Raw genomic sequence first — 12,729 nt, 5'->3', positions numbered from 1 at the left:
CATTTTCTTGCAACTCAACCAATTTTCTGCCACATTTTGCCACCTTTTTTCCCTATTTTATCCATTTTTTCACCACTTGTGAAAGATTTTTTAAAATTGTGAAATGAAATTGTGAAATGTCTTTGGTGAATATCCATTGTGGTATGTTTATGAACTTGGAGGAGCTGGACATGAACACTAATGAGATGTAATGGCGGTAACTGGGGTGGAGGAGAGTTGCAGTGGTTGGACTTAAACAACACTGACTGTGGAAGAGAAGAGAACAGATTTTAAAATATGTCTTTAGCAGGATGATTGGATTGACAGAGATTGTAGCAGAAAGTGATTGGCTCAGAATTTAAGCGAGTACATTGCATCCCACAGTTCTGTGGTATTTAAGAAATGTTAGCTGAGTGTGCATCTGCATGTTGCACAGGAAAGAAAAGTCAAACATGTAGTAAACTAAATTAAATCATCAGGAGATCATGCACATTTTTCTGTTTGCAATCATGACCATCTGGATTTTATAGCTCATCCAGTTCATGTTTTGTTAATCAGTGTTGGGAAAGTTTAATTTCTACACGAACTTCAGTTCTACTCGAAGTTCAGTTCAGTTTACAAGACCTTTTACTGCCTCATTGAAGTAAGACACTAAACTGTGAGACTGTTATCAAAGGGAGAATTTTCATGCAAGAGCTGTTTAATCAGTTTTTAAATATTTAGATTTTTCTTCCTCTGCCTCTCCATGCTGTCATAGTCATCATGTTTATGTGTGTATAAATGTATATATTTTATGTCTAAAACAAAAAAAAATTCAACACCCTTATTCCCCTCACTGTTATACTCCGCCCATTGCCCTCTTTTAACTCTAGATTTTTTTTTTTAATTCATGCATTGGGTGGGGCTAACCCCAGACTCAGGGATAAAGTTCCTTGCATATGTACTTCAGGGTGAAGTGTATCAAATACACACCCCTATCACAACTCTCTGTGTATAAAAGGAGAGGAAACTTCTGCAGATCCTTATTTTTCTGAAGAGCTGAGAAGAGAACCTGCGAGGTAAGAAGGCTGGTCTTGTCAAAAGAAAACTCTCTTTAAATTACTGGCTGCAGATTTTTTAAATTTTCTTATTTAATAATTGATTTTTAATGTCTGTATTCTCTGTAAGGGTTCACCAGCTTCTCAGAGCCAAAATGGTGAAGTATGAAGTGATTGTAGCCACTTCGAACCTTGCTCAGGCCACCACCACAAACAATGTGTTTATTAAGCTGGTGGGCACAGATGGAGAGAGCAAGCGGACATGGCTTACAGGCGTTAAAGGTGCTGCCACTTTCTACCTGGGAGCTGTAAGTCTGAATTATTTCTGGATTTTAAGTTTTAATGTGAAGCTGCGAATGCTGTCAGAGATTTACTACAACCATCTGCACATAGAGTAAGATTAACCTCACTATATAATGTTTCTTTGATGTGTTTTTTAGACTGGATGAATTTAGGGATTGATTGTTAATTGGAGTTCAATAAGTCAGTATCTCCTCCAAAGTTAACATCAGATTTGGGTGTTTTTCCTCCCTCTTCATGGAATGCTTTCATCTATTGTAAAGGCATCTGCAAATGAAAGCACTGCTGAGAATCATCCATTTCTACAATCAACAATGGCCCAATCACTGTGCTTTCATTTGCATTTAAATGCATGCTACATTGAAAATTAATACAGAAAGAAATGGAGCAAAGTGAGTGTATTTAATACCAAATGATTTTGTATTGATCTCTGCATGTCTTTGCCAAGTAACAGCTCCAATATATGCAGCATAGTGCAAACCCTGATGTAGATAAGCAACACTGCAGGTTCAAAAAACTGACTTAATTCTTTCAGATTTTCACTTTTACCTCTGCTACCACTAGATGTGCATGTCCTCTCTCTCTCTCTCTCTCTCTCTCTGTGCAGGAATCTAAATTCTCCGTGTCTTGCCCCACCTCTCTTGGAAAGCTGTTGCTGATTGAACTCGACAAAAAGCCTCTACCCATGTTTCCAGAAGACAACTGGTTTCCCAGCAAGATTAAGATTAAATCCCCTGAAGGAGACACATACTACTTTCCCATTTACCGCTGGATAGCTGGCTGTGAGGTTCACCTGTTCAGAGAGGGGACAGGTTGGTGGATCTGTTCTTGACTCTGAGACTTTTTGCAATTTGTAAGAGCCCAAAGGATGTAAAAAACAGGAAAGACTAAGCCATTATATTTTCTCAGCTCTGCGGATCTTTGATGACAATCATCATCTTGGAAAGTACTGCAGAGAGAAGGAGCTGAAGCTGAGGGAGGAACTCTACAGGTGTGTTCATGTTTCACATCCTGCATTCTTCAAAACCAAAGTCCATGATGTTGTTTATATCAGACATGCAAAAGGCAACAGCTTTCAGCCAGTTTTGGATCATTTTAAATCCTATTTTCCTCACAATATATTCTACAGTTCTTGAAAACTATAGTTAACACCTTGCAGGATAGAGAGTATTTTTGTAGCTAATCCAAGTATTCTCCTAACTAGTGTGTTCTATTTCCCAGCTGGTTTGTTTATAAAGAGGGACTGCCACATTGCATGAAGGCAGACAACCCTCTGTCTCTGCCCTGTGAGGTCCGCTTCTCTTTCACCAAAACAAAGGAGTTTGGCTTAACAGCAATTACTGGGTGAGGTCTTCTGTTATGTCAAAGCTTTTCTTTAATCCTTAAGAATTTGATATATGCACAACAAGCCCAAATACATGCTAGCTTTAAGAACTGCTTAGCTTACAGTCAGAAAATATTTATCCTGTTTCCGTAGGCTTGCAGAGCTGACACTGAAGGGACTGACCTCCAGCAAGGGGAACTGGTCAAATATCGATGCTATCAAAAATGTTTTCTGCAACAAAAAAACAGCCATCTCAGGTACAAATCCGAGCAAAAGACACAGAATTTAGAGTTTTTATTGAGATGAATGAATTAGTAGTTAAAATGTTGCTTTCATTTCAGAATATGTCCAGAAAAACTGGAGGAGTGATGCTTTTTTTGGCTACCAGTATCTTAATGGTGTCAACCCATGTTTGATCAGACGCTGTTCAGCCCTGCCAGACAACTTCACCATCACTGATGAGATGGTGTTTCTCCGTGGTGGAGGTTGCTTAACAGAGGAAATGCAGGTACTGGTATTATTTGGCATTGAAAGTTCAATCATTTTTTTTGCCAAATTCCACAGTCAGTGATATAATAATGAAGTATTTCTATTTGAAAACAAGCATTTTACTATGGAAGCCCACTTCTGCCAAATAAAAAAGAAAAAAATGTTAAAGTAGTCATAATTTTTACTTTTTTATCTCAGATTTGGACTTTTTATCTCAAAATTATGACTTTTTATCTCATAATTTTAACTTTCTTTCTTATAGATATGACTTTTAATCTATAGTTTATATACAACGCGTTCCACATTATTATGCAAATGATTTTTTCTCTGATTTTCCTAAATATTAATGCAAATGACAGTCAGAATATTTTTCAAGTCATCAGCCATAAGAGCATAATTCAAATGTTTTTGAAAAAACTTCATAATGACAAAAAATATTAAAAAAAAAATAAAAACCTCAAAATGCACTGTTCCACATTATTAAGCACAACAGCTTTTTAAAACATTTTATAGGTTGTAAAGAACTGACAATGGTCATTTGTAGAAATTGCAGCATCAGGGGGTCATATTTACTGAAATCAAAGCTATTTCAATCAAAAACATCTGAACAGGACAAGTTCCATGTTAACATAGGAGCCCTTCTTTGACATCACCTTCACTATTCTTGCATCCATTGAACTTGTGAGTTTTTGGAGAGTTTCTGCTAGAATTTTTTTTTTGCAGGATGTCAGAATATCCTCCCAGAGCTGCTGTTTTGATGTGAACTGCCTCCCACCCTCATAGATCTTTAGCTTGAGGATGCTCCAAAGGTTCTCAGTAGGGTTGAGGTCAGGGGAGGATGGGGGCCACACCATGAGTTTCTCTCTTTTATGCCCATAGCAGCCAATGACACAGAGGTATTCTTTGCAGCATGAGATGGAGCATTGTCATGCTTGAAGAAAATTTTGCGACAGAAGGCACGATTCTCATTTTGTACCATGGAAGAAAGTGGTCAGTCAGAAACTCTATATACTTTGCCGAGGTCATTTTCACACCTTCAGGGACCCTAAAGGGGCCTATCAGCTCTCTCCTCATGATTCCGGCCCAAACATGACTCCGCCCCCTCCTTGTTGACGTCCCGGCCTCACTGGGACATGGTGGCCATCCACCAACCATCCACTACTCCTCCATCTGGACCATTCAGGGTTGCACGGCATGCATCAGTCAACAAGACTGTTTGAAAAAAAATGAGTCTTCATATATTTCTGGGCCCAATGCAACCATTTCTGCTTGTGAGCACTGGTTAGGGGTGGCTGAATAGTAGGTTTATACACGACTGCAAGCCTCTGGAGGATCCTACACCTTGAGGTTGGTGGGACTCCAGAGGCACCAGAAGCTTCAAATACTTGTTTGCTGCTTTGTAATGGCATTTTAGCAGCTGCTCTCTTAATCTGATGAATTTGTCCGTCAGAAAACCTTCCTCATTATGTCTTTATCTGCACAAACCCGTCTGTGCTCTGAATCAGCCACAAATTTCTTCACAGTACGATGATCATGCTTAATTTTTCCTGAAATATCGAATGTTTTCATTCCTTGTCCAAAGCATTACACTTTTTGACACTTTTCAGCAGCAGAGAGATCCTTTTTCTTTCCCATATTGCTGAAACCTGTGGCCTGCTTAATAATGTGGAACATGTGGAAAAGTGCATTTTGAGGTTTTTATTTTTTTTTAAAATAATAGTTATCATTATGAAGTTTGTTCAAAAACATTTGAATTATACTCTAACTGTTGATGACTTGAAAAATATTATATTATATTATATTATTATTATTATATAGAAAATCAGAGAAAAACATTGTTTGCATAATAATGTGGAACGCGGTGTACATGTTAAATATATAACTATAGTACATATAGTAAATATATATATATATAATAAATATTTCTAAATAGTGTATTTAAGTATTAAAGTATTACATATATATATATATATATATATATATATATATATATGTAATTTTATATTTTTTTTGATAAACAACAACCAGGATGGGGGATCGTGGCCCTGGACAATAGGAAATATGATAGCAAGTTGTTTTTTTGACCCCATAGAAACCCCTTCCAAGGCCTTCAGGGATGTTGAATGTTCCTTCCCACTAATACCAACCATAACATTGTCATGTCTGGTGTCAGAGTCAAGACTGGGACACCTGGGCGCTGACTTAGCTCAGTAGTAGCCTAACATCCTTAAGGCACTGGTTTCAGGATTGATTCCTGATCCTGGTTCTCTATCTTCAGCTGTCCTATAAGGGCAAAAAGCCCCAAAATCATCTTTTAAAAAGTCTGGGAAACCCGTAAATTTCCTGGTTACTGTAACATTATTGTTTTCCTGGTCAAACTCAGGGCTGGAGCATTTCTGTTGTGATGATTTTTATGCATGTATTTTCTGATATATCTGATTTTTGGTTATAGAAGTGTTTTTGAGTTTGTATCATTTAAATTGCTGCATTCTTGGGGTGCATGTATTTGTTTTGGCTTCCTGCTGAAGCTGCAGACTATGTCTATTAATAGGAATCTTAAGGATCATTGTATTGCATCTGCCTTTGTGGACCACCATAGAAAATATACAGTGCATGCCACCCAGACACAAGTGTGCAGAGTTTCTGCAATGAGGTCAAACCCTATCTGTAGAGAATTTCATGTGAGTACTTTAGCATGTTAAATTTGACTTGTGTTTGTGACACTCACTTATTATTCTTGGTGAATGAGAAATGTTAATCACTATAAAATTTCACCAGAATGGAAACATATTCCTGTGCGACTACAAGGGTTTGGATGGAGTCAAACCGAACGTGATCAACGGGAAGAAGCAGTACTTGATGGCTCCCCTCGTCCTCCTCCATAAAACACCAGATGACAAGATGATGCCAATAGCTATTCAGGTGATACTGACCTACGAACAAAGCTTTCACTAAAGATGAACTAGAACTGGCATATCTAATATGAATATCAGTGGAGGACAGTTTTGATTAACAGCCAGATAAACTGGTCTTAGTGTTAATGAGACAATAGCAGAGAACGTTTAACTGTTTAACTGTTTAACACAGTTTCTCTAAATGTAACACCTTCAATGATCAGTTTTTAACTCCTCCTGCAGCTGAAGCAGACTCCAGGAGATGACAACCCCATCTTTCTCCCTACTGATTCTGAGTATGACTGGTTGATGGCCAAGATTTTTGTGAGAAGTGCAGATTTCAGTGAACACCAGCTCAATGCTCACCTGCTGCGCACTCATCTCCTGGCTGAAGTGTTTGCTGTGTCTCTGCTGCGCAACGTGCCCATGGTGCATCCACTCTACAAGGTACATATTAAAGTTTTATCACACTGCTGAGGGTAAAGGATGATCACATCTCTTACTTTGTTCAAAGGTAATAATGTCACTAACAGAGTGAAATCTTTTCCTCAGCTCCTCGTCCCTCACACTCGATACACCCTGCAGATCAACTTCTTAGCTCGACAGTTCCTCATCTCTGAGAGCGGTGTTTTCACACAGGTACAAAAAGATCAATGTATGCTGACAAATATGTGCTGAAATAGCTCAGATCATTTCCAACAGGAAAGGTTTTTCCCTTTTAAAGGTATCTTCAAAACACATTCAAAGGTTAAATGAGACCAAACATAAAACATGATAATGCAGTTCTGCATTTTACAGGATACATTTTTGGAAAATGAAATTTATTTTTGAAATCTGAATTGCCAGTCCGTCTTTCCTAAAGAAAATGTTTCTGTGCATTGCAGTGAATTTCCCCCTTAACACCTTTTTTGTAAACATGATCCGTGTTCATCTCATTTCTTACGATGTTGACTGTTCTCTAGTTTTCAGCTTCTGGTGGAGAGGGTATGATCACAATCCTGAAGAGGTCACTGTCCTCAATGACCTACACCTCCCTCTGCTTACCAGACGACATCCATGAGCGTGGGGTGGATGATGTGCCCGACTACTACTACAAGGATGATGGACTCAAACTCTGGGATATCATCCACAGGTACAAACCCATATTCTACAATTCTGGGACACTGTGTAAAATGTGAATGATATGAGGATACAGTGATTAGCAAATCCTTTTCAACCTAAATTCAGTCAAATAAAATACGACAACAAGATATTTAAGTATCAAACTCACTAGTGGACTGTATCCTTATTTTATAAATTTAGCAAGCATTTTTCATTTATTTATTTATTGTAAGGGATGGTGCACATTAATAACCTGACACGCCAGATGGATTTGTTTCACACTTCCATCTAGTAAACCTTTGACAGCGTTTGGGAACGGGCAGACCATTTGGAAAAAAAATTGGAGGATTATTGGATGAATGTTCTGTCTGTCACATCTTTACGGGCCAATCAGAGCAACAAAACATGTGAGGTCGAAGCCCCAAACAGAGATGCGCTGGTACTGATGAGTAAACTCCATAGAGAGCTGCATAACGTGAACCATGGTGACTGTAGACATTTCACTTCTCGACTTTTGTCGTTTTTGAAAAGAAAACAACTCAGTGCTGATCTTTGTTCTACTTTTAACGAGGAAATGTTGTCAAGTTCTGATAAAACTTATGCTTTAGCAGCATCCATGCTTATGTCTCCTGCCATATCTGCACAGGCCTCTTCTCTTCTTCTGATTCTTCATATCAAATGATCTGATTCTTCTTCTGATGAGTTACATAACTCATGCAGAATTTTCTGAAATGGACGTCCCTCTAAAAGACATCATCTGAATGAAAGCATGTTGCTCTAAAGCCTGTATGTGTAGAAGGAAAGGTTATTTAAGGTTATATGCCTTCAGGAGACAGCTGTATAAAGGTCGCCTCGTGTCATTTCATCAGTATGAATTGAACTATTTTTATACTGATACACAGAGTTCAAGAAGGATGAACAACTGCAGCTGTTATTCAGGAGGCACTGTGGGATCCCAGGAGGGTGAGGGGTGCCAGTTGTTATCAAAATACAGGCATCCTATCTAGCTGATAGAACAAAGAGGAGTCCTCTTGCTCTGTAAGCAAGTCCTCTAGGAACCTCTCCTGTGGTTTTTACTCTTGGACATCATTACTGCTGTTAGGATCGTCATTGTTGGTGTTCAGGCAAAAGCCACTACATGTGTACATCTAAGCAATAATGCTGCCTTCACAGATGTGAAAGTCACCCATGCCATGGGCACTAATACACTCCTGCACCATCACAGAGGCTGGCTTTTGAATTTACTGGTTCTCTTTCTCTTTAGCCTGGAGAATTTGACAACCATTATTTCCATTATGGCTTTTGAGATGCTTGTTGGGAGTCTTAACTTACATTTTGTTGGCATTGAGCCAGAACCTTATATTTCCAAAACCCCTGTTTTTATATCCATCCACCAGTGATGCCAGCTTTTATTGCAGTGCCACCTGGGAGATCATAAATCACAGATATTCAGTGTTGGTTTTGGGTCTTGCCTTTACATGCAGATATACTGTATCTCCAGATTCTCTGACTCTTGATGATATTATGGACTGCAGATGGTCAAACCTTTTAGCTGAAGAGCATTGTTCATAAACTGTTGGGCTATTGGCCCACAGTGAAGAATCTCACACCATCATTCATGGTAAGTGGGTGGGCCTTTCAGAACGGCTCTTTTTTACCCAGTCATGGTAGTATCAGCTGGAACCAGTCAACCTACTGACGGTTCCAGGTGTTTTTTTTGAGCATTCATTAACTTTCTCAGTTTTGACTTTCCCCTGTCCAAACTTTTCTGGAATGTAGTGCAGGCATCAAATCTAAAATATGTGCTTTAAAAAAATATCAGATTGAACCTTAAATGTCCCATCATCATATCTGGCAGTTGAATAAAGGTTGAAAAGGATTTGCAAATCACTGTGGTCTGTGTTTTTATTGACATTTTAGATGATGTCCCAACTTTTTTGAAATTGGGTTTGTCCAAAAAGAGGTTCCAATGCATTCATAAAGATTTTTCTTCTAAATATAGTCTTTTTTAACATTCAAGAAATGAAATCTGTACTCAAAATGAGTCCACAGTCCATGTTCGGTTCCTCCTTGTAAGTACTGCCAGGCACAGCCAGATCCAGAAAGTCCTCACAGCGCCAAGGTGCCCAAGAAGTGATGTGTTTTACATATTAAAGAAACACACGTGTGAGCTGAGCCAAGCTCTGTGGGCTGTTTTGAAATGTTGTAGGCAGCTATGCAGAAACTGGCCTCACCACCTTCAGCAAACAATGTTTGGGAAGTCAAAGTGTTAACCAACAAAATAAAAATATTCCTTCACTAAAAGGCAGATCATGCAGCTAAAAATACCAGTTTAATCTTAATATCATGTCAGAAGTTGAGTGGTCAAAAGTTTGTCACATGTTGTGTTTTATTTTTATTTTTGTTTTTTAAGGTTTGTGAGAGGAGTGATCTGTCACTACTACAAAACAGACGATGAGGTCTGCAGAGACACTGAACTGCAGAAGTGGATTCAAGACATTTTTGAGCATGGGTTCCTCTCCAACACAAACACAGGTGTGCTTAAGTTAATACTCTCTTATTAAGTCAGTTTTATTAAACACTGTGTTCTCTATGTCTCATGGATTCTTCAGACTAATTTTCCTAGACTGGTTCATTGTTGTGATTTTTGTTGAATTTCCAGGAATCCCTCAGAGTTTTACCTCGCTGGATGAGTTGATAAAGTTCGTTGTGATGGTGATCTTCACTTGCTCAGGCCAGCACTCAGCTGTCAACTCTGGCCAGGTACATCACTGCTGATTTTCATGCATGCTCAGTTCATGTTGTCAAAATGAAAAAACTTTCCATATCAAACTCTATGATTCAAAAACTTCCTCCGTAACTTGTTCATTTGCAGTACGACTACGGTGGCTGGATGCCCAACACTCCCATCTCCCTGCAGCGTGCTCCACCAACCGCCAAGGGGACAGCAAGCGAGGCCACCATGCTGCAGACGCTCCCTGACATCAACACAACAGTTCAGGGGATGTCCACCATGTGGCTGCTCAGCAAGCAGTCCTCAGATTTTGTAAGTGAACAAGACTTCATGACAAATAGCCTCATCATGCTTTGATTTGGAGTTTTACATTCAGTTGATGTTCAGTTGGATGACTCATCTTTGGTTAAAACTGGGTCTGTCTACAGACTGCACATTTCAGACTTCTCATCAGTACCACTTTACATGCCAAGCAGCAGTAGCAACCTGGCGTTAAGTGTCTTGCCCAAGAACACACATTTACATGTGACTGCAGGAGATGGGGATCAAACCCACAACCTTCCGATTGCAAGACGACTGACTTTACCTACTAAGCCACAGTCATTCCAAAAAAAATATTAAAAATATAAAGGAATCCTATCCTGACATAGACAGTAGATTTAGACCTGGAAATGTTAGCCCTGAAGATCAGTTTCCCTTCCACCATCATCCAAAGTCATGCCTCTAGATTATGATCGGCCCTGATGTGTGCAGCGCATGTCGTGTGAAATTAGAACAGCTGGAGTTGTCTGCCTGAACCTGCTCACAGGCGTGGCCATGTTTATGATTATGATCACTCTGATATGTCAAGATGCCTTCATCCTGAAGCCTTTGTTGAAATGTTAACTTTACTGGAACCTTATGTTAGATAAGAACTGTACCTTGATGATGTTTCTTTCATTGTTTGGTTTTCCATCTTGTTTCATTTTGTCAGGTTGCTCTCGGCCAGTACCCAGAGGATCATTTCTTCGAGGACGTCCCCCGCAAGCTGATAAAGGACTTTCAAGGAGAACTTGAAATTTTAGGCACAGTTATCAAAAACAGAAACAGGAGTCTGGAAGTTCCATACAATTACATGGAACCATCACTGCTGGAAAACAGTGTGGCTATCTGAACACTGCAGTACTCGTTCCTGATTTTTTTTTTTTTTTTTTTTTTTGCTTGTAAGACATCTCCTCCCACCCCTAGAGGGTTTGAGTCCTCATGAGGGGATTCTAATTAGCCTAGTTAGTCTTTAAATTGTCCACTGATGGCTTATCGTATTGTGCTTGTACTGTGATTGTGTAAAGCTCATTTCAAACCTTCTCATGGCAACTTTGCCACTCGGCAAACTCAATCAATTCTGGGCATTGGTATGCAAGACACGGCTCTGCTAACTCTAACACTGAGGGCAGCTTTTCTCTGCAGAAACACAGCTGACTTAGCATTGAGTAGATTTAAAAAAAATTTTCCTGATTTAATGTTTTTTGACATACAGTATCAGTTGTAAATCTTAAACTGGGATCTACTACAGTTGTTGAAACAAATTGTCTCTCTGGTCCTGCTCTCTTGTCCTAATAGTCCTGATAAGGTTCTGAATGCATGTCAGTCATTCACAAACTTACACCAGCACTGTCATGCAATCCTAATATAACTTTGTCTATAATTAAACAAGGGGATAGTGGATTATACATTTCTGGCTACTTTGAACTGCACTGTGATCCACAGCAATAATTGAAAACTACATAAAGGAATATCTTATCTTAAAAAAAAAAAAAAAAAAAAAATTGGAATTTCCCCTTGCGGGACTAATAAAGGAATATCTTATCTTAATATCTTAAAGCTGCCTGGAAGAAAGACAACACATTCACAGTAGGAAACTTTGTAGAAAGCTTCATAGAGTTCAGCAGCAATGTTAAAAACATGCAATTTTAATTTGACTCCATGCAATCTTTTTTCTTCTATGGTTTTGTTTTTGGGTTCTGAGCAAACTTAAAGAAGAAATAAATAAAATGAGTTAACTTTGGAGATGATTGTCTGCTTTTTTGCTGCTTATTTACTGCTTGGATTTTTATGTGTAGTCATTCTCTCTGCAGCAGCAGTGAACTTACAGGTGTCAGTTTTTCTTAACTGCAATGATAGTAAAGAGGTAATGGTATTATTAGGAGTATAATTTTAAATGGTTGCAGCACTGTTAAGCCCAGGTCAGACTTTGGATGCTATGCTTATAGCTTATATCATCATATTTATTTGCACATAAGTATTCTTGGTTTCATTATCACAGTTAATTTGCTCTATTTTCTGACCTCTAGAACACCACATAAGCTCCCTACAGGAATTCAAGTGTTTCTTTTGTTACGATACGATACGATATGATACACATTATTGTCCCCTTAGGGAAATTTGTCTTGGACTCCAAGAGCTGCAAGGATGAAGCTGCCAATTAATAACACATAAGTAATAGACTAGAACAAAGATACAATCACATAACCCACACATATTGCACATATCCATGTTGCACAAGACTCTCATAAAAATAGTTAAAAAGATAAGATAACCCCATGACGTTATTGAACAATCCAGCTACATCCTCATGAAACATTATTCAAAACCCTAATTGAGGTGGGCACGAACGAGTTTTTAAAGTGGTTCAGTTTACATTTGGGGACTCTGTATCTCCTACCAGACAGAAGGAGTTCACACTCAGGGTGAAGGATGTGAGAAGGATCAAATGAAGCTCGCTGCGCTTGCCTGAGAACAGACTGTTCACATAAGGACTGCAGGAAAGAGTATTCAGTCCTCCCTACAACCTTAATGGCGGTCTGCACCAGACGAGCAAGTCTAGATTTTAAC

At 38.8% G+C, this 12,729-nt stretch overlaps 1 protein-coding gene across 1 annotated transcript; it reads left to right on the top strand.

Annotated features, from left to right (window-relative positions):
• Positions 1–912: 912 nt before the first annotated feature.
• Positions 913–11,892, top strand: LOC121508342 (polyunsaturated fatty acid lipoxygenase ALOX15B-like). The gene is made up of 15 exons (XM_041785133.1): positions 913–1,037; positions 1,147–1,324; positions 1,924–2,128; positions 2,226–2,307; positions 2,538–2,660; positions 2,794–2,897; positions 2,982–3,148; positions 5,908–6,051; positions 6,267–6,470; positions 6,576–6,662; positions 6,986–7,155; positions 9,538–9,659; positions 9,787–9,887; positions 10,000–10,170; positions 10,832–11,892. Exons 2-15 carry the CDS (start codon positions 1,172–1,174, stop codon positions 11,009–11,011), a joined length of 2,013 nt encoding a protein of 670 aa, XP_041641067.1. The 5' UTR covers positions 913–1,037; positions 1,147–1,171; the 3' UTR covers positions 11,012–11,892.
• Positions 11,893–12,729: the final 837 nt, after the last annotated feature.

The sequence above is a fragment of the Cheilinus undulatus genome, linkage group 4 (genome assembly GCF_018320785.1).
Source record: "Cheilinus undulatus linkage group 4, ASM1832078v1, whole genome shotgun sequence".
Lineage (NCBI taxonomy): Eukaryota > Metazoa > Chordata > Actinopteri > Labriformes > Labridae > Cheilinus > Cheilinus undulatus.
Note: the sequence above shows the minus strand (reverse complement) of the source record. Positions and strands in the feature narration are given on the sequence as shown.